Source organism: Delphinus delphis, chromosome 20 (genome assembly GCF_949987515.2).
Source record: "Delphinus delphis chromosome 20, mDelDel1.2, whole genome shotgun sequence".
Taxonomy (NCBI): Eukaryota; Metazoa; Chordata; class Mammalia; order Artiodactyla; family Delphinidae; genus Delphinus; species Delphinus delphis.
Window position 1 is genome coordinate 15,008,984 of NC_082702.1, and position 26,032 is coordinate 15,035,015.

The window sequence follows — 26,032 nt, forward strand, 5'->3', positions numbered from 1 at the left end:
ATGGCTCACGGGCCCAGCCGCTCCGCGGCACGTGGGGTCCTCCCGGACCCGGAACCCGTGTCCCCTGCATCGGCAGGCGGACTCTCAACCACTGCGCCACCAGGGAAGCCCAAGGTGATACTCTTAAAGTAAAAAGAGAAAAATTCACACATCCTAGAAATTAACTACTGTTAACCAATGTTAGTGTGACTTTCCAGCGATCTTATTACCTGTGTCTTTTAATCTATATTTATGTACTTATAAAATGTTTGAAAACAGTATTACATAGTATACAGAGTTTAGTATTGGTATTCCATTCCGGACTCAGGGTTGTCCTTCCTGAACCTCCCCGGGCCCTTCTCATACTCCCCCACCCTGAACTCTACTGCTTCCCTTCAGACTCTCCCCGCCACGTCCCCAACACGCTAGGCTGGTACTACATTTCCCAGACGCCTTCAGGGTCTGGGGCGTCCCTGGGGCCCCGCCCAAATCGTGCTGAAAAGCCGGGACTGCAGGCTGCAGCGTTCCAGCGTTCCGGAGTGAGGACTGCACTTCCCGGCGGCGCCCGGGACCTGGGAATGAATTCTCAGCGGAAACTTGAGCACCTCCTTTCCCCGCCTGTGGGCTACATTTCCCAGAAGCCTCCACGGGCCACAACCCTTTCTTACCCCTCCGCAGCCACCTATTGCTACCTCGACCTGTGAGTTCGCCCAGGTTCTTGGAAGATGTTCGCGTGCGGCTGGGCGGTCAGGACTGGGCTTCATTGAAGCTTGGAACACGACGCGACTTGGGGCGGAGAAGACTGTTGTGCCGGTTCAGGCTCTATTTGGATTTTTTTCCCTCTCTGGACTACATTTCCCCGAGGGCTCCGCGGTGTATGCGGATTCCCGCCGAAGTTCGCTGGCCGGTGTGAGTTGCCGGGAGTTCGGACGCAAAGGATCGGGGCATTCCAGGTTGCCTCGCTCACTGGTTTTGGGCGGATTCAATCAGACTGGAGTGAGAGGACCCCGGAGAAGTGGACGGTGAGGAGGCTCGGGGCAGGGCTGGGGTCCTTCGAGAGTTTTAAATATGGGTGGCTGTCGGGCATGTCCAAGCTGCGTGCACGCGCTTGGAAAATAAAGGACGACGGGGAGAGTGGTGCTCTCCAGGCCGCTTGTCCACACTCGGGGGTGGGAGGTATGCGCCGCGCGCCATCACGGGAGGGTGTGGCTTCAGGCTGGCGCGGGGGCGGGCTGGGGATGTCTGGAGGTCAGGGGTCCCGTAGCTGTGTGGCCTCCTGCCTGGGGAAAGTCCGTGAGATACTCCCTGGTGTTGGTTTGTGCGCCAGACGACCGGTGCTCGGCAACCAGTGCCTCGCGGTGCTGTGGTGGGTACTCTATCAAAGCGGGACTCCCTGTGGCTCGGTGTGCGCGCGCCCAATGTGGCCGCGTCGCAGACTCTGCCCTTTGGAGCTGGGAATGGCGCCTTCTTTGTACATTTTTGGTGGGCGCTGAGTGGGTTGCGCGGGTGGGTGTGTTCCGGGCGTCTACCTCAGGCCGGGACTGCGCTCCCATTGCACTCTCCAGCCCAAGAAGTGGCACAGCTGCAGCCGCTCGCTCTCCAGCGCAGTGAATGGCGCTTCTGGGGCTGTTTATGGTGGTGTCGGGGGGTTTCTAGAGCTTTGGGCTGGGACGCCCTCCTACTTCCGCTTCTCTGTTCTTTCACCGTGTGGCCACCAAGGCCCAGGCAGGTGCCCCCAGCCTAAAGGACAGGAACGTGGGATTCTTTAACAGGTGAATCCAATTAGGATGTTTCTTGGAGCCGCAGATCTGGGCTCAGTGTACGATACTGGGGTCTGAAAATACCCAAAGTCAGGTTCTTATGGAGGAAAGAGGCCACAGTCTGGGAGTCTTTCCCAAGACTCCCATCAGGGCCCCTAAAGTCGCCTGCTCTTCTTTTTGAAGATGAGAGAGGGTGGTGGGGTTGCAGGCTTCTTTGGTTTTGGGCTCCCTCTCAGTGCCTGGGGTGGGGTAGGGATTTGTTCTGACTCGGCCTCCTCTGGGCTCCAGGAAGGAACTGCTGTCTCTTAGTTTCTTAACCATTTTCTACCTTTTTCCTTCTCTAAGAATCCAGAAGAGGAGGAGAAAAGAGCTGCTGTTCATCAAAAGTCATGGCGGAGGTAAGTTGTATTTGCAATTTTCTTCTTGGAAAGGGCTTCTCTGTTTTCAGGACACTATCCTATTTCAGGATTCTAGCCAAGAGATTTACAGTAGTGATTTGGAGAAAGGGGAAGAGATGGTTTCCTCCTAAACAAGCCAGGAACCTAAACCTGGGCTGTCTGCCTTGCATACATTGTCTTATCTGATCTGGATTTTCCATTTCCCTGGATTTTGTTCAGTGCTATAACAGTCTTGACAGGATGTGCCTCCGTGATTTGGCAGGGAAGTTGAAGAACAGAATAAGTTTAGTTAAGTCTCACTAATTTCTTTGTTGTCCCCTCCAGAGTCACATGCAGTAGCCTATTTGCTTCCAGATTTCTAACAGCCTGGAATGCCTGCCTGCCCCTTTCAGATTTAGATATCCACCCCTCCAAATAGAAATAACCTAATTGCTCTCTTTCTAACGATTAAAGTTATATAGGAGTTTTGCAAAAATTTCAAAATTTGAGTAAGTTATTAAAGTTTATGGCCCATGGTCCCACCACCTAGAGGTTAATCACTATTAATGTTTTTAAATTATTTTGTCTGCACATATGTGTGGGTATGTAATTTTGTTCACAGAATGGGATCATATTACTAATAGAAGCAACTAACTTATTGGGTGTTTACTTTGAGCCACTTGTAGTTTGAAGCTCTTGATATGTGTTATCTTGTTGAATCCACATAACAACCCAATGAGTCAGTTATGACTGTTTTTCATTAATTCAGTGATGCTTTTTTCCCCCACATTTTAACTTCTCTGAAATCGGGATGGGTTTGTCAATTCCCTTCAAGTTATAGTTTCATTGATTGCATTTTTTTCTTTCGTGGTATATAAAGTAATGGTGGCTTTACGGTCAGTGGCATCTCAGATTTTATGAAATATATTATTATTCTAAGTTGACAGATGAGAAAATAGATTCTGTTAAGTCACTTGGTCCAAAATTACAGTTAATAAATGGTACAGTTGGGATTTCTAAATTGCCTACTGATTTCTTTTGCCCATTTGTCAGTTTATACGTTAAGCATATTTTCTCTTTGTCATTTACAGGTTGTTTTAGAAATATTTTTTCACGGTTAATGTATCTTTTGTGTGTTTTTAAGATTCAGAGTTTTCAAAAAATGTTCTCTTTATGTCATGCCAGAAGGTCTTCTCTACAAAAATAGAAAGTCACTCATTTTTCTAAAGTACTTTTGTCTAAACAATTTAATCCTTAAGGTATCTGGTTTGAGATATAACTAGAGAATGTTGGCTGTAAAATTTCTAGTTGATTTTAAAGAATGGCATGGTATTTGTAGTATGTGAGATTCGGAGTTTTTTTTTCCCGGATGTGTCTGAGTGAAGGTCTTCCTTTATTAATTCTGTCCACTTGCTTTTCAAGGATTCTTTTCACCCTAAAGACTAAAGAAATATTCTTTCTTTTCTGGATGAATCTGTTTCTTCCTTTCTCTTTGACTTTTCTGAATCCTGTGAGAACTTATTGAATTTGTCTTCCAATTTCCATTCTGGCCAGACCCTTCCTAAGATTCTCAGAAGAGGACTACAGTCTCCCCATCAATTCTCAGCATATTTGGGTGAGGAAGAAAGTCTAGCTCCCCTTTGCCCTTCAACCTTCGACTGTCCATTTCTCCCTCTGTTTCCTCCTCTCCTCAGAGTGATCATTGTCCTTTCACTGTATTAATAAGAGGCTCTGCACTGCATAAAAGCGTAGAGTCTTACCCAATATCCACCATTTATTAGCTCTCAGACCATGGCTTCCTCATAACTTCTTCTGTATAATGTAGTCTACAGGGTTTGGGGAATATGCTGGTAATGGAAATTTACCTGAATGTGCGCTTACACCAGCAACCGGGAGGTCCCCAGCTCCTACTTCCTGATCTCCCCAACATTCAGTGCGGTGGCAGATCCCTTTGCATCTGTCCCTTTCCTGCTCCTTTTCGGTCTCGTGCCCTGTGACCTCACTCCACTATCTCTGTGCCAGATGAGACTTTTGTGGAAGTGGGTGATACGTTAATTTAATCGTACTCCCTGGCTCTAGGTTATTCCTCAAAAATAAAATAGTCCAGTTATGTCACTTCCTTTATTCAGTGAATCCCTGTTACTTTCAGGATAAAGCTCTAGCTCTTTCACATTCATTGTTTATTTACTAAAAAGCACATTCTATATTTACTAGAGCACCAATCCTAGTATTGGAGTAAAATGGTGAGTAAAGATGGTATGTTGAGTCCTGGCAGAGGTGACTGTCACCCAAGACCTTTCTGTTCTGATCCCTTTGGACTTCTTCAGCATTGCTTCTATCTACTCCTTGCCCAGAATCCCTCACCAGTTACCCCAGTGAACTGTCTGCTCCTCAGACACACAGGATTCAATTAGTCTCCTTCTCTACCTCCAACTTACCACGTTCACTCTGCTTGGAATGCTGCTTGGTCTGTTTTTGTTTGCTGGAGTTCTGTTCCTTTTCAGGGCCCCAGTTAATCTTCTACTTGTTACAGGAAATTCTCCACATACCTCTCAACCTAAGTAAGTCATTGTACCTCGTTTCCCATAGGAAGTTTCTTCTACTTGTAATCGGAGCTCATGTATCCTGCTTAAAATCCCTGACCTGTGAGGGAATTCCCTGGTGGTCCAGTGGTTAGGACTCCACACTTTCACTGCCCAGGGCGCGGGTTCAATCCCTGCTCGGGGAACTAAGATCCCGCAACCCACGTGGCACGGCAAAAAAAAAAAAAAAAATCCCTGACCTGTGAGAACCTCTAAAGGTCTCGCGAGCTGATACTTGTTTTCAGTCTCATTGCTCTGCTCCCTCTCTGACTTGACTTTAGCCTTTCTCAGAATGCCCAGTGCTATCTCTGGCCTCCATGGCACAAGAAGCACAAGAGGGGCGCTTATCCCTCACCACCACTTTCTCAGGGTTCTGTGAAGCCTACTTCACTTTCCTGATTATGCTTGCTGCCTCTGAGTGACTGCATTCCCCTGTGTTGCATCTGTTCTTGTCACACTGTATTGTAACTCTCGTTAAAAACTGCTTTTATTAAATATTGAATAGTAAAAAATGTTTATGGTGTGGTGAATGAGTGAACACCCATATTTAAGAAGTAGAGCATTAAGCATTGTTAAAAACCCCATGTGAGCTGTGAATCATCCCAATCCAATTCCCTTTTCTGCCCTTCAGAGGTAACTGTTATTCTGAATTTTATGTTTTTCTTTCCCTTGCTTTTCTTTACAGTTTTAATCATATGTGTTTATTGTCATTTTAAAATTTGATATAAATAAAATCAAACTGTTTGGAATCTTCTGCAACTTCATTACTTGTCTCTCAATGTATATTCAGGAGATTCATTCACATTGTGAATTTATCCTACTGTATAGCCATCCACTGTATAAATATATATTTTTTCTTTCATATTACAGTCATTATTCCTGTGAACATCCTTGAATTTGTCTCTTGGTATCATGCACAAGAATTTCTCTAGTTATATAACTGGAAATGGAATTGTTGGGTCATAGGGTATGGGCATCTTTAATCTCACTAGACATTGCCCAGTTGTTCTAGTGTTTATACCCAGTAATAAATCCTGTTACTTCATATCCTCACCAAATACTTGGTACTGTCAGACTTCAATTTTTACCCATTTGGTAGGCATGAATTGCTAGGTTATTCTGAATTTAAATGTGCGTATCTTGGTTTTAAATGAGGTTGAGCCCCCTTTCATGCTTTCTCTTCTCTGAAGTACCATTTCATCTCATTTTCTAATTTTTCTATTGAGTTTTATATTTCCCGTTTTTCGTTCCCTTTAATGCTTTGTAAGCATTCCTTAAATATTGTGGATTGTCAGTCATATGTGCTGTACATGCTTTCTCTCATTTTTTGTCTTGACTTCTAACCTTTAGATAGTAGAAATTCTCAATTTTAATGCCATCAAATTTAACACTGTTTTCCTTTACTAATTTATGTATGTCTTGTTTAAGAAATCTCTTTTCTCCTAAGAGTAAAGATATTTTCCCATAATGTTTTCTATAAATGGTTTTGTTTTGCCTTTTGTGTTTAAGCTTTTAATTCACTTGGGATTGATTTTTACCATGGTGTATGACAAGGGTCCAATTTTGCTTCTTCCATTTCGATAAATTCTCATAACCACCCTCAGGTTCAATAGCTTATTAGAAAGACCCACAGAACTCACTGAAAGCTATTAATTCATGGTCACATTTATCACAGGGAAAGGATACATTAAAATTAGCCAAGGGATCACTATATTGTACACCTGTAACATATAATATTGTACATTAACTATACTTCGATTAAAAAAAAACTTGCAGTCTTACTGGACAGATAGAACAACAACAGCAACAAAATTAGCCAAGGGAAAAGATGCGTAGGATAGAATCTGAGAGGGTTCCAAACTTGAAGTTTACCTTCCCATTATTGATATGTGACAACATGCAGGGAAGCTCACCTGAGCTCAGTGCCTAGAGTTTTTATTGACGCTTCATTGCATAGGCAAGATTGAATCATTTTCACGTGGTTAAATGCAATCTCCAGCATCTCCCTTCCCTACTTGCCTGGAAGTCAAGCTGCTATCACATAACCCAAAGCCCCAAGGTGCTGATTACATGGTTGGTCTTTCTTGCATGGCCAGCCCCTACCCTACATCGTTTCGTTAGCATAAACTAACATATGTGGTCTTGGGGGCCCACCATAAATAATAAAGACACTCCTGTCACTTGGGGAATTGCAAGTGTTTAGAGGTTGTCCTATTAGCTAGACAAAGGCAAGAATCTCTCTTTGGAGGCCAAATTTCTTACTCCACAATCATCCTTTCCTCTCTGTAATTCAGTGGCAATTCTGTCATAAATTAAGTGTGTGTGTGTATATATATATATATATATATATATATATATATATATATATATATGTATACACGCTTTGGTCTATTCTGTCCTTTCTAATCCACTGGTGTGTTTGTTTTTCCCAGCTGGCCTATTTGTCTATCCCTCCACCAAAACCACATTGTCTTAATTAAGACAGCTTGGTAATAATATTTGATATTTGGTAAGTCATCTTCCTCTACCATCATAGTCTTGTCCTCGAAGAGTGACTTAGCTGTTTCTGGCCTTTGGATTCTCCATATAAATTTTAGAGTTAGCTGATCAAGTTACATAGAGATCCAGTTGGGATATCAATTCGTACAACATTGAATCTTTGATCGTTTTGTAGAATGTTGACATTATTACAGTATTGAGTTTTCCTCTCACTCTATGTGGTATAACTCTGCTGATTTCAGTCTTGTATAATGGTTTCTAATTAAAGTTTTTAATTGGAGTCTTACACGCCTTTTGTTAATTTTATTCCTAGGTATTTTAATATTTTGTGTTTTTTGTGAATGGTATTAATTTTTAGACTAATTTTCTCATTGTTTCTTGTATACAGACATGGAATTGATTTTTAGATAATGATTTTATATCCATCCAACTTGCTGAACTCTCATTTATTGTAATATCTTGTAGGTTCTTTTGGATTTGGGGTCATCTAACTTAGATAATCATATCATTGATGAATAAGGACACTTTTTGTGTGTAAATAATTGTGTTATCTGTAAATATTGATGTTTTCCATTTTTCAGTCTTTATTTGGTGCTAATTCTTGTCTTATCACACTGGCTCCATCTCCCAGAACAGTATTGACTGGTGAGAATGTGGGCACATTTTCTTAGTCCCAGTTTTAGAGAGGATTCCTTTGATGTTTCACTTCTATTTATGATGCTTTCTCTTGGATTTTTGGTTTTTTTCAAGATGTCCTTTATCAGGTTAGAGACATTACTTTTTATTCCTAATTTGCTCTGAATTTTTAATCACGAATGAATATTGAATTCTTTGAAACACCTTTCTACATCTCTTGAGGTGATCTTATGGATTTTCTCTTTTAATTTGCTAATGTGCTTAGTAACTTTAATTGATTTCTAAAATCATTTATACTATGTTATACCAGGAGAAACCTAACTTGGCCATGATGTATTATGATTCTTTTTCATATTGCTGAATTCAGTTTGCTAATAATTTATTTAGAATTTTACATCTGGGCTTCCCTGGTGGTGCAGTGGTTGGGAGTCCGCCTGCCGATGCAGGGGACACGGGTTCGTGCCCCGGTCCGGGAAGATCCCACATGCCGCGGAGTGGCTGGGCCCGTGAGCCATGGCCGCTGAGCCTGTGCGTCCGGAGTCTGTGCTCCACAACGGGAGAGGCCGCAACAGTGAGAGGCCCGCGTACCACAAAAAAAAAAAAAAAAAAAAAAAAAAAAAAAAAAAAGAATTTTTAATCTGTAGCATGTGTAAGCTTGGCCTATAATTTCCATTTTTCATAAAATCTTTATGCAAGTTATATTGTCAAGGTTACTCTAGTCCAAGAGTCAGCAAACTGTGGCCCTGGCCTGTAAGCCAGGAATGTTTTCTACATTTTTAAATGGTTAGAAAAAAAATAAAAGAAGAATAATATTTTATGACATATGAAAATGGTATAATTTAGATTTCAGTCTCCATAAGTAAGGCTTTATTGGAACATAGCCGCACTCATTCATTCATGTAATGTCTACGGCTACTTCCATGCCCCTGTGAGAGTAGAGTAGTTACAAGAGACAGTAATGACCCACAGACTTTAAAATATTTACTTGGGCTTCCCTGGTGGCGCACTGGTTAAGAATCTGTCTGCCAATGCAGGGGCCATGGGTTTGAGCCCTGGTCCGGGAAGATCCCACACGCTGCGGAGCAGCTAAGCCCCACCACAATCCTGTGCTCTAGAACCCGCGAGCCACAACTACTGAAGCCCGCGCGCCTAGAGCTCATGCTCCGCAACAAGAGAAGCCACCGCAATGAGAAGCCTGTGCGCAGCATCAAAGACCCAATGCAGCAAAAATAAATAAATAAAATTTTAAACATAAAATATTTACTTTCTGTCCCTTTATAGAAAAAGTTTGCTGACTTCTGGTCTAGCCTCATAAAATATGTCATAGTGTTCCCTTCTTTTCTTTTTTCTTCTTCCCTTGGTTGGATGGGGGGAGGCTTTGAGTGCAGTGTTAATCATAATCTTCACTTCATGGCACATTGTTATTGGTCTGGGCAAGGTTGTTCACTTGTTCTGATTATTTATTTACTTCTCTTCCATTCCATTTCCCACCCACCCCCCATAGGCAATCCTATTAAGGTACATCTTTTTATTAGTATGTATTCATGAAAAATGTTTCTGTCTTGTCTTAAAGTCCAGTGTGGTCAGTTTTTCTGAATCTTCCAGATATGATTGAGATGATTATTATTTGAGTTGGGTGCATTTTTCTGTATGTGGCCAATAAATCAAGCTCACTAGTTTTATTATTTAAGTGTTCTCTATTTTTACTGACTTTTTATCTGTGTTATCTGTCAGTTATTTTGAGAGGTATGTTAAATCTCCCATAATGATGAGGGTTTATCTGTCATAATTCTGTTCCTTTTTGTTTTGTGTGTATGTACTATATATATTTATTATTTAGGTGTGTACACGTTATCTACTAGCCTTTTACTTCCAGTCGTTTTGGATGTGTCTCTTATAAACAGCATATAACTGGGCTTTGGTTTTTGACCAACTGTATCTTTTAATGAGAGCATATAGTCTATACAGTAGTTGTAATTACTGACATAATTGAAAGTATCTTTGTTGACTTAGTTTGTGCTTTTTATTCTACCTTTTCTGTATTTTATTATCTCATTCCCTTTTCCCTTCTGTGAGTTTGAAAGTTATGAACTGTGTTTGTTTATTTATTGGTTACCTTAGACATTTTAACATACTTTTCTTACCAGTGTCTGAAACTAAAGAACATCTTTATGCTCTTGCTGAATAGTATAAGGAAGTAGATATTCCAGCTGATCAAGCAACTTATATTGTAGTCAGGTATTTTTCTTTCATTGTTTTTTTTTAGTCCATAAAACATTTTTATTATTTTATATATTGAATGTTAGCTTAGTTTATCCACATTTTTGCCATTTTAAAGAACGGCACCATTCACCATTCTTACATCTCAAACCCTCTATCTGGGAACACTTTCCTTTAGTTGGAAGTACATACATTAATGAATTTCTGTTCTTTTGGCTTTTTGAAAATGTTTTTTTTGTCCTCCCTTGTGAGAGAGAATTTTTATTCTGTCATCTCTGATTTACATTGTTGCTGTTGAATAGACATCTGTCAATCAGACTGTTATTCTTTTGTAGACAATGTCTTTAATATCAAATTACTTTTAACATAGTCTTTGTTTTTAATGCTCTTCAGTTTTTATATAATTGCCCTGGATTTCTTTTTATTTATTGTTTGAGACTCATTTGGCTTCTGAATAATGCTTTCTTTTGCCAGTTGTGAAAATTTCTTAGACATTATGTCTTCAATTACTACCTTTTTCAGTCCTTTCTCCTTTTTTCTTCTAGAACTCTAGTTAGATATCTGTTAAACCTTCTTGCTTTATCTTCTTAACCTCTTATACTTCCCCCATTGTCTTTGATAGCATTCTGCGTAATTTCTTTTTAAATATTTCAGCCCAGTAATTTTTCTCTTCAGAGATATTTATTCCAGCCATTGTATGATTTAATTTTAGGTATTGTGTTTTTTATTCTAGAAGTTTTAAATTTTTTTCTTTTAAATCTACCTGTTATCTTTGTGGAGTTTTGTTTCTTAATACCTTACCCCCTTTTTAAAAATCATATACCTGCGTTATCTGCATAATATGTAAATTTTTGCAGGTGTGATATTTTCCCTCCAACATTTTATTATGGAAATTTTCAAATATAATGAAAGTTGAAACAGTTGATTTTCCTGCCTCTTGGATCATGGAATTATGCCTCTTTGCATGTTTCATTTTTATTTAATTTTTTATTTAGGTGAAATTCACATAGCATACAATTAATCATTTTAAAGTGTACAGTTCAGTGGCATTTAGTTCATTCACAGTGTTGTGTTGTTTTATTATTTTTGACTCTTTGGTCATTTTCCTTGGAATTCTACCCATGGATTCTTGAGGTCTGGGTGAAGGTTGTTCCTCTAGGACACATCTGGGCTTGCTTCTTCCAGGAGCACCGCCAAACCAGAACCACGTTAAAGTAGATTCATAGATGGTAGGTTTTTTAGATTCATTTTAGTAATAGGAATGGGAGCTGAGACCTGTGTGAGGGCTAATTTGTGGTTACAGTTCCTCCAGGGAGAATATTTTCCTTCCACCAGCAGCCAGAGTTCAAGTCAGGCAGTTTTCCTTGTAGCCCCTGAGAATGGGAGTGCTGCTTCTACTTTTTCCTTACTCTGAGGGCCTGGTCCTAGAGGTCCCAGGTCTTTGCAGTGCAGAACCAATACATTATGGACAGTTGGATTCCCTGGGGTTCAGGGAAAGCAAAGGTTTGTTATTCTCCTTCAAATCAAGAAAGAGAAAGAGACTCTGTGCGTGTTTGTGTACACACTGGGTTGCCAAAAGCAGGAAGATAGGAACAGAGGAGGAAAGAGGAAAATTCATTTTCAGTCCTTTGGGAACTCTGAGGTCAGTCTGGTGACTCAGGGCTGCTCTTGCTTCTTCTTCCTTTGCCTTTTTAAGCTTTCTTTTCTCTTAGATGAGCCCAGGAGATAAATGATCTGGTTTTGCAACCCTAAAAGCCATTGTTTATATGAACTGATGTTTCTTCTCTCCTTTGAAAGCATTTTTTATTCTGGAAGATTTCAACAGTGGATTTCTTTTTCCTGAAACTGCCTGCCTCCCTGAGCCTTTCCAAGGGACTTGTTCCCCACTTCTTCCTATTCCAATGAGTGATGCTACCAAAGGCTGCTGTCCCATAAGTGCTCTCTCTGTTCTCCAACAAATGTTTAGCTATTTATTCAGAAAACCCCTTAGCATTCCATAAGTGCTTATCCTCCCACCAGGAGTACTGATGGAATGGGGGAATCAACCCTTGCTGAAAATTTTGTACCTCCTTGTTCGAGCTGTGCTTTGATGAAGTGGAGGTGATTCATTAAGTGAGATTCCATGTTGCAAACCTGGGTTTTCCAGATAAACAAGAAGGTAATTGACACTGATTTGTTGCATTCTCAGTATTTGCCCGTGTCTTTAGCTTTGAGATTTTTTTTGACTGGGAATATGATAGATTCAGTATATGAAGTTATGTGATATTCCAAGGAGTCCGTGGGTCCATTTTGAACTTGTGTGGTGTATACTCATCTTGGGTCACATCAATGTGAGTCTGGATCTTACTTCATCAGTCCTGGTAGTTCTGGACCAAGGAGAGTATAGTTAGGGACAACTTATTGTAACAGGAACAGTTTAACCAGATGCATAAATTATTGAGAAGTAACGACTCTTGTAACCGCAAGAGAACTTGTTTAAGCTAGTGCTGCAAAATAAGAACATTGAATACATAAGATGGGGCATCATACAGCCAATGAAAATTATGTCTATTTATAGTGACAAGTAAAACAGCTAGAATTGAATATGAGCCTGAGTTTTTAAGAAATAAAATCACATAAGTTATATCCAAATCCTATGTTCAGAGAGAGAGATTTTTAAAGATATCTGTGAATTCTTCAGACTTTTTTTTTCTGTTCGCGTGGCTTGTGGGATCTTAGTTCCCCTATTAGAGATTGAACCCAGGCCCTTGGCAGTGAGAGCACTGAGTCCTAACCACTGGACAGCCAGGAAATTCCTGAATTCTTCAGACTTCTAAACAAATTTTTAAAATGAGAGAATGGAAGGAGATGGTCACAGTGTTATGTGCTGAACATAGCATGTGCTACGTACATGTACGTACAGCTTCATTTAATTGGAAGACACCAATTATCTGGACTCTATCCACCCAGGCCTGGGAATAAACAATGGAAGAGGATAATGCCGAGAGGTTATATCTGTAGTAGCAAGCATGTTTAAGAATGATTTGTACAACACAAGGAATGTAACTAATATTTTATAATAACTATAAATGGAATATAACTTTTAAAAATTGTGGATCAGTTATATACGTGAAACATATAATTTGTACATCAACTGGATTTCAATTTAAAAAAAAAATGATGTGTGCACCAAGAACGTGTGCTGTGATCATCCTTGTTTCCACACTGACCTATCCATGTTTTCTTTCTTTTTTTTCCCTAATAGAAGTATAATCAATTTATTGATACAATGTTGTGTTAGTTTCAGGTGTACAGCAAAGTGATTCAGTTATACATATATTTTTTTCAGATACTTTTCCCTTATAGGTTATTATAAAATATTGAGTATAGTTCTCTGTTCTATACAGTAGGTACTTATTGATTATCTATTTTATAAAGCGTAGTGTATATATGTTAATCCCAAACTCCTAATTTATCTCTCCCCCACCCACCTTTCCCCTTTGGTAACCATACGTTTGTATTCTATATCTGTGGGTCTATTTCTGTTTTGTATATAAGTTCATTTGTATCTTTTAAAAAATCTATTTATTTATTTTTATAAATTTATTTTATTTTTGGCTGTGTTGGGTCTTTCGTGCTGCGTGCGGGCTTTTTCTACTTGCGGCGAGCGGGGGCTACTCTTTGTTGCAGTGCGTGGGCTTCTCATTGTGGTGGCTTCTCTTGTTGCAGAGCATGGGTTCTAGGCGTGCAGGCTTCAGTACTTGCAGCATGTGGGCTCAGTAGTTGTGGCTCGCAGGCTCTAGAGTGCAGGCTCAGTAGTTGTAGCGCACGGGCTTAGTTGCTCCACGGCATGTGGGATCTTCCCAGCCCAGGGTTTGAACCCATGTCCCCTGCATTGGCGGGTGGATTCTTAACCACTGCGCCACCAGGGAAGCCTGTATCCTTTTTTTTTAGATTCCACATATAAGCAGTATCATATGATATTTGTCTTTCTCTGTCTGGCTTACTTCACTTAGTATGATAATCTCTAGGTCCATCCATGTTGCTACAAATGGCATTGTTTCATTCCTTTTTTATGGCTGCGTAATATTCCATTGTATAAATGTACCACATCATTTTTATCCATTTATCTGTAGATGGACATTTAGGTTGCTTCCATGTCTTGGCTATTGTCAGTAGTGCTGCAGTGAACACTGGGGTGCATGTATCTTTTCGAATTATGGTTGTCTCTGGATATATGCCCAGGAGGGGCTTGCAGGATCATATGGTAGCTCTGTTTTTAGTTTTTTAAGGAACCTCCATGCTGTTTTCCATAGTGGCTGTATCAATTTACATTCCCACCAACAGTGTAGGAGGGTTCCCTTTTCTCCACACCCTATCCAGCATTTATTCTTTGTAGACTTTTTTTTTTCCCCGGTACACGGGCCTCTCACTGTTGTGGCCTCTCCCGTTGCGGAACACAGGCTCCGGACGTGCAGGCTCAGCGGCCATCGCTCACGGGCCTAGCCACTCCACGGCATGTGGGATCTTCCCGGACCGGACCACGAACCTGTTTCCCCTGCATCAGCAGGCGGACTCTCAACCACTGTGCTACCAGGGAAGCCCTCTTTGTAGACTTTTTGATGATGGCCATTGTGACCGGTGTGAGGTGATCCCTCATTGTAGTTTTGATTTGCATTTTTCTAATAATTAGCGATGTTGAGCATCTTTTCATGTACCTTTTGGCCAGCTGTATGTCTTCTTTGGAGAAATGTCTATTTAGGTCTTTGGCCCATTTTTGGATTGGGTTGTTTGTTTTTGATATTGAGCTGTTGACTTACTCATGTTGAAAGGTCCAGCACATCCTGTTTTCCCAACGGCGTTCCCCTATTGAATTGCTTTTTCAAAATTTTATTTTATTGTAAAGATTTTGCCCGTTAATTTCTGTGTATTTTTATCTGTGGTTTCAGGACTTGAAATTCAAAGATGTGGCCATTTACTTCACTCAAAAGGAGTGGGAGTGCTTGCACTCTGCTCAAAAGGATTTGTACCGAGATGTGATGTTGGAGAATTATAATATCCTGATCTCACTGGGTAAGTTTACCTGCCCTCCAGAATTCAGAATTGGCCTTCTGGAATTTTTATGTTTATTGTTATAAATTTCTTGTGAGTGCCTCCCAAGTGCTTGACTGAATTAATGATTCTTGCTTACCAAAGAACGCTTTTTGTGCCTTGTGAAGTTAGAAATTGGCTGCTCCATCAGACTTTATCTTCTTCATCCTTTCCTCTGACCCTTAATTTACTTACTCCTCTTTCCTGATAATCATGGACTGATTTTAATTCTGGGACACTCACAACATAACTTGGTCCTTTTTTTCTTTCTTGAACAGGATTTTCTGATTCTAAGCCAGATGTGATCTCCTTATTGGAGCAGGGGAAGGAACCTTGGATGGTTAACAGCAAGGAGACAAAAGAATGGTGCCCAGGTGAGTAATGGTTACTCATATGGGAAAGGCCATGGCAGGTGGTCACCCACCTGGCCTGTGACAAGGCAGGCAGCACTTCTGAGATGTTGGTAGGAAAGCTCCCTGGAAAGCCTGAGATCTGGAGAAGAAAGTAAGGATGTTTCAGCATGAGGCCCCAAATTTTCATTCCACTTACCACTTTCATGCTACCCTTGCTCTTATTCCTTCTGATTTCAGGAAGGAAGTGCCTTCCTCTTTCCCACGAGACAACCATTTACCCTGCACTTTGGGTCCAGTTTTGTCCTGACTTAAAAGTAGCTCTGTTGAGATATAATTGGCATATCATAGAATTCATTCATTTAAAGATACAGTTCAGTGGCTTTTAGTATATTCAGAGTTTTGCAACCATGACAACAATCTAATTTTAAAACATTTTCCTTTACCCCAAAATGAAATCCCATACCCATTAGTGGTCACTCCCCACACCCAGCCCTACGCAACGACTAATCTGCTTTCTGTCTATAGAGCTGGCCGTTCTAGACATTTCATATTAATGAAATCGCACAGTACGTAGTCTTTGTGACTGGCTTTTACAATTAGCAGAATGTTTGTTTTCAAGGTTCATACATGCTGTAGCATATACTACTACTTCATTTCTTTATATTGCCAAATAGTATTCCATGTTGTGACTATAGCACATTTTGTTTATCCATTCATCAAATGATGGACATTTGGATGGTTTTCCACTTTTAGGCTACTATGAATAATGCTTCACTTTTCCTAGTTTGTCAAATGTGTTTATCATGAAAGGGTTTTAGAATACTTTTGTTAACTGCTTTTTCTACAAATATTGAGATATGTGGTCTGTATCCTTTGTTCTATTAATATGGTATATTGCATTGATACATTTTTGGGTATTAAACCAACTTTGCATTGCCCAGGTAAATCACACTTGGTCATGATTTATTACCCTTTCTATTTGTTGGTGGATTTAGTTTGGTTTTATTTGTTGAGGATTTTTGTGTCTATATTAAGTAAGGGATATTGATCTATAGTTTTCTTGTGATGCCTTTTTCTGGTTTTGATATCAGGGTAGTAGTGGCCTGAGAATTCATTGGAAAGTATTCCCTCCTCTTCTGTTTTTTTGAAGTGTTTGTGAGGGATTTGTATTTGAAGTGTTTGTGAACGATTTGTATTACGTTTTCTTTAAGTGTTTAGTAGAATTCAGCAGTGAAGCCATCTGGTCCTGGGTTTTTCTTTGTGGGAAGGTTTTTTTATTATTTTTTATTTTATTTATTTTTTTGGCTGTGTTGGGTCTTCGTTGCTATGCGCAGGCCCCCTCTAGTTGTGGCCAGCAGGGGCCACCCCTCTCTGGGGTGTGCTGGCTTCTCCCTGCGGTGGCCTCTCCCGTTGCGGAGCATGGGCTCTAGGCGCACGGGCTGGGAAGATTTTTAAATTACTGTTCAATCTCTTTGTAGGCCTATTCATATGTTCTCTTTCCTCTTGAGTTAGTTTTGGTAGTTGTCTTTCTAGGAATTTGTCCATTTCATCTAAGTGATCTAATTCGTTACATATAGTTGTTCATAGTATTCCTTAGAAATTCTTTTAATTTCTGTAATGTTGGTAGTAATATCCCCACTTTCATTCCTGGTATTATTATGAATCTTCTTTTTTCCTTGGTCATTCTAGCTAAAGTTTGTCAGTTTGTTGTTTTCAAAGAACCAACTTATAGTTATGTTGATTTTCTCTATTTTTTTTCTATTTTATTTATCTTCTCTATTTCCTTCCTTCTGGTATCTTTGGGTTTAGTTTGCTCTTCTTTTTCTAGTTCCTTAGGTGTATAAGATAGATTATGGATTTGAGATCTTTTGTGGTTTTAATATAGGCAATTTAAGCTGTACATTTCCCTTTAAGACCTGTTTTAACCATATCCCATGAGTTTTGGTATGTTGAGTTTTCATTTCATTCATACTGAAAAGTATTTTCTAATTTCTCTTGTAATTTCTTCTTTGTTTCATTGGTTTTTTAAGAGTATGTTGTTTTCTGTTTCCTTGTTGATCTGGCAAGTCGACCTATCTATTATTGAAAATAGAGCATTAAAGTCTTCAATTTGTTGAATTGCCACTTTTTCCCTTTAATTCTGTAGGTTTTTGCCTCCATGTATTTTCGGGCTCTATTATTAGGTGCATATATACTTATAATTGATACATAATTTCCTGATGGATTGACCTTCTTATCATTATATAGTAATTATAAAATTATAAAATTGTCATTATAAAATGGTCAATTATAAAATTTCCTTTGTCTCTAGTTATAATTTTTGTCTTAAAGTCTGTTTTATCTGATAATAGTAGTTATTGAAGCTCACTTTTTTAATTGAAGTATAGTTGATTTACAATGTGTTAATTTCTACTATACAGCAGAGTGATTCAGTTATACATATACATACATATTCTTTTTCATATTCTTTCCATTATGGTTTATCACAGGATATTGAATATAGTTCCCTGTGCTGTACAATAGGACCTTGTTGTTTATCCATTCTCTGTATAATAAGTTTGCATCTGCTAATCCCAAACTCCCAATCCATCCCTTCCCACACCCACCCCCTTTGGCAGCCACAAGTCTGTTCTCTATGTCTGTGAGTCTGTTTCATATATAAGTTCATTTGTGTCATATTTTAGATTCCACATATAAGTGATACATATGATATATATCTTTCTCTTTCTGACTTACTTCATTTAGTATGATAATGTCTAGGCCGATCCATGTTGCTGCAACAACATGGATGGACATTATTTCATTCTTTTTTTATGGCTGAGTAGTAGTCCATTGTATATGTACCACAACTTCTTTACCCATTCCTCTGTCAATGGACATTTAGGTTGCTTCCATGTCTTGGCTATTGTAAATAGTGCTGCAGTGAACATTGGGGTGCATGTATCTTTTCAAAGTATTGTTTTCTCCAGATATATGCCCAGGAGATGATGGCCTTTTTGATGATGGCCATTCTGACCAGGATGAGGTGGTACCTCATTGTAGTTTTGATTTGCATTTCTCTAATAATTAACAGTGTTGAACATCTTTTCATGTACTTGTTGGCCATCTGTATGATCTATTTAGGTCTTCTGCCTATTTTTTGATTAGGCTGTTATTGAGTAGGATTACATAGATTTTTATTGTTGTGTAAAACTGTCAATATTCTAGGACACTGGTGTAGGCACATGAACAGATTTGCTCTAATGGCCCAGGCTTGCTTCTCTGTTAACTGCCATATGCATCAGAAGTGATGTAGGGAGAGCATTTTGAAGCTGGGCAGGAATCAGGAGCAGGAAGACACCTCTATCACCTGTTAAACAATTAGAAGCATGGAGTGATAAGTGAATCTCAAGTCACTCTCCTAATCTCATTATCTTTAGCTTATTTCTCTTTATTTCCATTTAAATACGCTTAATCTACTGATTAGTTTATTTAACATTAAACTGTATGCTGGGGTTGCTTATATCACGGAGCATACAATAAGTATTATGTTAGTTCTAGGCCACTTAGGGAGAAATTATACCAGTAGATAAACTGATGAACAAATATGTAATTCCAGAACTGAGAAAAAGATCGAGAGCAAAGAACAGGATACATGACAGAAAATTAAGATATTTAGAATGAGAGAAACTGGCCATGGAGAGATCCTGGAACACAAAACATTCATGGAATATGAAACATTTCCTGAAAGGGTCTAAGATGAGAAAGTAATTGGCATGATATGGGAGTCAAATGGATGCCAGTATAGTGAGCTCATGGTGAGTCAAGGTGAGAGCACCTCAAAATGAAGGTGAATAGGGAAGCAGGGACCAGATACTACAGAATTTTGCAGGTCTGGTAGGGAATTTTGTATTTTTTTTGAAGTGCACTGGGAAAGGCACTGTATTTAAACATTGAGTGCCACACTTTGAGTTGCCTCAATCAGTGAGGGAGATTAAAAAAATAAAAACGAATGGCCATTCACTCACCAGTCATTGAGTATTTACTCTGTATAGGTACAGTGAAGGGTGAGCAGACAATACAGAAATAAACAAGTTAAAATATAATCTGTTGAGTTTAGAGGTGAAGTATACTAATGTCTGCAAGATGCATTGATGGATGGAGGGGTAGATAGATGTGTGAAAACACAAATAGAGCCAAATGTTTATTGTAGAATCTAGCTAGTGGGAATATGGGGGTTCCCTGTTTGATTCTTTTCATTTTTCTTTATGTTTGAAAGTTTTCGTAATAATGTTGGAGAAATAGATTAAATGACATGTGTACTGCAGAAAAATGCAGTAAGTAGAGGGATGAGCGTCCTGTTTTGTAAAGTGTGGTCTCTTGGGGAATCCCCAGGTGGCCCAGTGGTTAGGACTCGGTGCTTTCATTGCCAGGGCCCAGGTTCAATCCCTGGTTGGGGAACTGAGATGCCGTGGGGCATGGCCAAAAAAAAAAAAAAAAAAATAGTGGTCTCTTAAGTCAGAGTTTGCATAGAGGTCAGAATGAAGTAATTGAATGAGCCGTATTGATATCTAAGGGAAGATATTTGCAGGCAGAGATTCTGAAGGAGAGGTGTGCTTGGCAAGTTTGACCATCCAGTTGGTCAGGGAGCTGGAACAGAGTCAGCTGAGGGGAGGAGATAGCCAGTGAGGTTAGAATGAGGTAGTGCAGGACAAGTTCAGGGAAGGCCCTGTAGATCACAGGAGGATTTTGACTTTTACTCTGCATGAGAGGGAAATACAGTGGAGAATTTTGAGCAGAAGAATGGCATGATCTAGCTTATTTTAAGAAGAACAGTACAGCCACTGTGTTGGGTGTGGAATATAAGGAGGAAGTAGGGAGATACTCCAGGATAGTGTTTTGTTAATCTTGATGAGAGATGGCTTTGGACAACATGATCGCCACTAGAGATACTAGTAGAAGTAGTCAAAACCTGGATATATTTGAGGCTAGTGATGAGAAGATTTGCTGTTAGATAATGTCCTACTCCTTTAGATTCTCATTTAGTTGGTTGGGTCCTGGACATTATATTTTTAACAGGTTCCCCAGCTGATTCTGATTCTTACCAGAGGCAAAGAATCACCTCCTTCACAAGCTCCCCTCATTTTCTCTGTTCTTATTCCCCCCAACCCTTTTTTCAAGTTGCAATGCAGTGTTAAGAGTTTACATTATTCACTATTTTTAGTTTGTCATTTCTACCTTAGAACTTTCCTTTCTCCTGCAACATGAAAATACCCACTATTTTCTTTGTTACCTTACAGATTGGGAGTCTAGAAGAGAAACCAAGATGCTAAAGGAGGACAGTTATGAAGTTCAGTCGTTTCAACCAGAGATAACAAAAAGACTTACAAACTCTACCCTTGAGTACACTAGGGTCAGAAGTAACAGAGAAATCAGATGCCACTTGGAGAGGCTACAGGAAGGACGTTTCAGACAAGCCACAATAACCTCTGAAAAAAGATCCACTTCCATTCAGCGCACAGATCGTAGAACACCTCAGACAACTCATACTGGAGCAAAATCCTGTGAATCCAAGGAATGTAAGACTTTCAGGTACCAATCACACCATAGTCAACATGAAGGAAGTCATAATAAGGAAAAAGAATCTAAATGTGGAGAATGTGGGAAAGCCTTTAATAGTAGGTCAGACTTGATTAAGCATCAGAGAATTCATGAAAGCAAAAAAAGTGATGAAAATAAGAAATGTGCCTTTATTCGTGATGCTCAGATTACTAAATCTCAGAGCATTAATACTGCCGAGAAACCTCATAAATGTAAGGAATGTGGGAAAGCCTTTCATTCTAACTCGCAACTTAGTAAACATCAAAGGATTCATATAGATGAGAAACCCTATAAGTGTACAGAGTGTGGAAAGCCATTTCCATCTACCTCACAACTTAATTTACATCAGAGAATTCATACTGATGAGAAATACTATGAATGTAAGGAGTGTGGGAAAGCCTTTACCCGTCCCTCACACCTTATTCGACATCAGAGAATCCATACTGGTGAGAAACCCTATAAGTGTAAGGAATGTGGGAAAGCTTTTCGTTATGACACACAACTTAGTCTTCATCAGATAATTCATACTGGTGAAAGACGCTATGAATGTAAGGAATGTGGGAAGGTCTATAGTTGTGCCTCACAACTGAATCTACATCAAAGAATTCATACTGGTGAGAAACCTCATAAATGTAAGGAATGTGGGAAAGCTTTTATCTCTGATTCACATCTTGTCCGACATCAGAGTGTTCATACTGGTGAGAAACCATATAAATGTAAGCAATGTGGGAAGTCTTTTCGTCGTGGCTCAGAACTTACCAGACATCAGAGAGCTCACACGGGTGAGAAACCTTATAAATGTCGGGAATGTGAAATGGCCTTTACTTGTAGCACAGAACTTATCCGACATCAAAAAGTTCACACTGGTGAGAGACCCCATAAATGTAAGGAATGTGGGAAGGCTTTTATTCGAAGGTCAGAACTTACTCATCACAAGAGGAGTCATAGTGGTGAAAAACCCTATGAGTGTAAAGAATGTGGGAAGGCCTTTGGTCGTGGCTCAGAACTTAGTCGACACCAGAAGATTCATACTGGTGAGAAACCCTATGAATGTAAGGAATGTGGGAAAGCCTTTATTCGTGGCTCACACCTTAGTCAACATCAAAGAATTCATACAGGACAGAGGAGTGAATGAAGGCATGTGGGAAGCTTGGAATTTAACTGACACCTGGAAATTCATACTAGTAAAACACAAACAAAACCCCCTCTAATTGTAAGGAATATGGGAAAGCATTTAAGGATAACAACTTAATATCAGAGTTCATACTGTGGATGTGAGGGAGTCCAGAATTGATATTTGTTACTGATTTAAAACCTTATAAATGTTATGAATTGCGAGGGGTGTATTTGTGTTTCAGAATTTATTAGACATTAATCAATTGGTGAAAAAGTGAAAAACTCCATGAATATAAAGAAAGTGGAAAGGCTTATTAGGAAAGCAGTGTTAGAGACATTAATCATTCTAACTTTTCTCAACATCAAGGGTCAATTAGCCCTTATGGGAAATCAGAAGTCATATTATAAATATTTATATGGAGCACCAATTTGCTTTAGCTAACTAATTATTCATCTGATAATTCATACTAGAGGAAGGCTACATTGTTAAAAATGCAGCAGATTCTTCCATTCCATTCAACTCTTGTTAAATGTTTGCAAGCTCTGAACTGAATCAGAGTGGGAAAGGATTTAACCAATATTTAGTGTTTACTTGGCTTCACCATTATTACTCATTTCTTATAGGGCTAATGACTTAACCAAATTCTCTCATTTATCAATTAGTAATATTAGAACCATATTTCTTAGTAGCATTGCGTACATTGTATCCCTTAGAATAGTGTCTGGTTCATATTGAAAGTGTGTTAAATAAGAGGGGCTTTATTCTTTTTTTTTTTTTTTGAGGTACGTGGACCTCTCACTGTTGTGGCCTCTCCCGTTGCGGAGCACAGGCTCCAGACACGCAGGCTCAGCAGCCATGGCTCACGGGCGCAGCCGCTCCGCGGCATGTGGGATCTTCCCGGACCGGGGCACGAACCCGTGTCCCCTGCATTGGCAGGTGGACTCTCAACCACTGCGCCACCAGGGAAGCCCTAGAGGGGCTTTATTCTTAATTTTGTTTTCCTAATTGTGTATTAGAGATCATATGAGAGGAAGGCCTTATGTGTGCAGTGACTATATGAAGATCTTACATCATCTTTCTTCATAGAATGTTAGATATTTCCTTCTGGAGAAAAATTTTAAAACAAGCTTTTCATAGGTTGCCCTTTTCCCCATTAGGGGGTTCATAATGTAAAGAAGCCCAGTAGAATAAAAGTGGGGTGCTGTGAGGTCAGAGGGAAGACTTAGATAATTTTTTTTAAGACCTTCTAAAAAACAAGAGACATATGCCATGATCTCTGGCCTCCCTTTTAGTGAATTAGAAAATAAAGCCTCAGCCAAAATCCATTTCTCCACAAGGAAATTTAAAATACTTGTATAAATAATTTTTACATTAAAAAGGAAATCAAGGCAGGGCTTCCCTCATGGCTCAGTGGTTAAGAATCCACCTGCCAATGCAAGGGACACGGGTTCCTGCCCTGCTCTGGGAAGATCCCACAAACCACTGAGCAACTAAGCCCGTGCGCCACAACTACTGAGCCTGCACTCTAGAGCCCGCGAGCCACAAATACTGAGCCCGAGAGCACCTAGAGCCCATGCTCTTCAACAAGAGAAGCCACCCAATGAGAAGCCCGGGCACTGCAACGAAGAGTAGCCTCCACTCACCGCTTAGCCCGCGCACAGCAACAAAGACCCAACGCAGCCAAAAATAAAAATAAATAATTTTTTTTTTTTAGAAAAGGAAATCAAAGCAAATTATCATTAGGCAGATTGTCATTCAAATGAATGACAAAGAGACAACTTCATGTTAAAATTTGTAGGATGCAACCAAAGCTTTACTGAGGGAATTTAACTTCTTTCAGTATATGTAGAAAACAGGGAAAATTCAAAGCGAGGGTTCATTCTCACTTCCTTATACTTAGTGCACTGCCTATTCCTGGTAGGTTCCCATTAAACATCTGTTGATCAGAGGAATGAGAGAGTGAATGAATAAGCATCCAACTCTAGTATGTTGAGGTGCTCTAACAAAATAAGTGCAAAGCCCCAAAAAACACCTTAAGCTTTTTGAAGTGAAAAAGATTGCACCCTAGAAAGAAAAAACTCAAGCATCATAAGTGAGAAAGGATATGTAACTACAGAAATGAAGGAGATGAAGAAATAAGCCAATATTGTTTGGCTGACACTGTTGGTTGCCTGTCCATTGGTATTAACCATTCTCCCTTTGCCAGGATTGCCTGCTGCCCACCTAAGTCTAAATGCCAGATGCTTGCCCTCCTAATTGCTTTGCAGCTGGGCATGTGGGTAACAGTCCCGGCCATAGAAGATCTAAGCAAAAAGTCTGCAGGTGAGCTTCAGTTAAATATTGTTTACTAACAAAATAGGAGGAAATGGTCTTCCTATATACAGGATGCATGTCTCTATGTCTGTGTGATACCTGGAATTATGGCCATTTTACAACCAGGGGAGGTGAGAAACTGAGATTGGCACAGGAATAACTTGTGTCTTTGACATTATTGAGATGATGAAACAATTCAGAACTGCCCTGTGCCCGGACGGGTGTGAACTAAGAAATTCTGTGCCTATAAGTTATAAGTTTATATTCAACTTTATATATGAGTCCTAGAAAAAAATATTTTCCTATACATACACGTTTATTCCACTTTAGTAACATGAGAAAATGTTTATATTCAGCTTTTTATAGTGTATGTGAAATTATAGAAAAAGCATTATTTTCTTAAACGTATATGTGTGTGTATATATATACAACTTTGATTTGTTAAGATGTAGGAAATGTCTGTTTGCATTTAGCGTCTCACAGTATATGTTTCTATGCAGTTTTTTTTAGTATGTCTGAAATCCAGGAAAAGTAGTAGTTTCCTGAATATAGTAAGAACCAAGAAAAAACTAATTAAAGAGCTACACCATATAATTCCTCTAGTACTAGAGTAGATAAAATCTAAGTCTTTAAGATATAAAGAGTATCAGCTATGAGGCTAACACAACCCCTATACCAAATTTGGAAAAGGCCAGCATCCAGCTCAAATCAGCTATAAAAATAATCCATTGTACTCAATGGTATATGAGTATTCCAATTAAAATAGCAAGTCAAATCTAGCAGCCTATTAAAAGAAAACAGAGGGGTTGTTTTGTCTAGAATAAAATGGTTCATGACCTGATCTGTCAGATTGTAAAAAATGTGATGTATAAATGTAGTGTTTGCACGTTGAAAACTAGACACTAAAACAACTTATCCACTGAAAGTAGTAAACTGTTAGCAGCATATGCATATTCAACTGCTGTGAGGTCACTGCATTGCCCTCTTAATCACACCTCATGGGGTGTAATCAGTCACAGTATTTGGAATAATCACCATCCAGTGTATTCCACCTTTGCCCCACACTTTAGAAAAATATTACGTACTAAGTTTAATGTAAACATGTATTATGTGACAGATTAAATCAGTCATAGCTAAATATCAATCAACCCATTGGAGGACAATTTATAACAAAAATTTGAGCATTTTTTTTAAAGAGGGAAATGATTACTAAATTTTATCTATACTTTCTCTACAATTTCTAACTTTTTGAGTTATAATAAATGTTATAATGAATGTCAAGAAATGATTCTCTGTAGACTGGAGGTTGCCAAGGGGGAGGGGGTTGGGAGAGGGTTGGATTGGAAGTTCGGGATTAGCAGATGCAAACTGGTATATATAGAATGGATAACAACAAGGTCCTACTGTATAGCACAGGGAATTATATTCAATATCCTGTGATAAACCATAATGGAAAAGAATATGAAAAAATATATGTATAACTGAGTCACTTTACAGCGTTAATTAACACAACATTGTAATTGAACTATACTTCAATAAATTTTAA

At 39.3% G+C, this 26,032-nt stretch overlaps 1 protein-coding gene across 2 annotated transcripts; it reads left to right on the forward strand.

Annotated features, from left to right (window-relative positions):
• Positions 1-519: 519 nt before the first annotated feature.
• Positions 520-26,032, forward strand: LOC138413912 (zinc finger protein 568-like). Of its 2 annotated transcripts, none has more exons than XM_069540172.1 (5): positions 520-1,001; positions 2,085-2,137; positions 14,982-15,105; positions 15,402-15,497; positions 20,756-26,032. In XM_069540172.1, the coding sequence occupies exons 2-5, from the start codon at positions 2,129-2,131 to the stop codon at positions 22,189-22,191; spliced, it is 1,665 nt and encodes a 554-aa protein (XP_069396273.1). In that variant the 5' UTR covers positions 520-1,001; positions 2,085-2,128; the 3' UTR covers positions 22,192-26,032. The 2 variants fall into 2 exon arrangements, with proteins under 2 accessions (XP_069396273.1, XP_069396274.1); XM_069540173.1 differs by lacking the exon at positions 520-1,001 and adding an exon at positions 1,243-1,345.

What these genes read in the sequence shown, in the direction of transcription:
- LOC138413912 (XM_069540172.1), top strand. An exon ending in TAATATCCTGATCTCACTGG is followed by an intron (nt 15,106 to 15,401) that starts GTAAGTTTACCT and finishes TTTCTTGAACAG; the next exon opens with GATTTTCTGATTCTAAGCCA. An exon ending in GACAAAAGAATGGTGCCCAG is followed by an intron (nt 15,498 to 20,755) that starts GTGAGTAATGGT and finishes GTTACCTTACAG; the next exon opens with ATTGGGAGTCTAGAAGAGAA.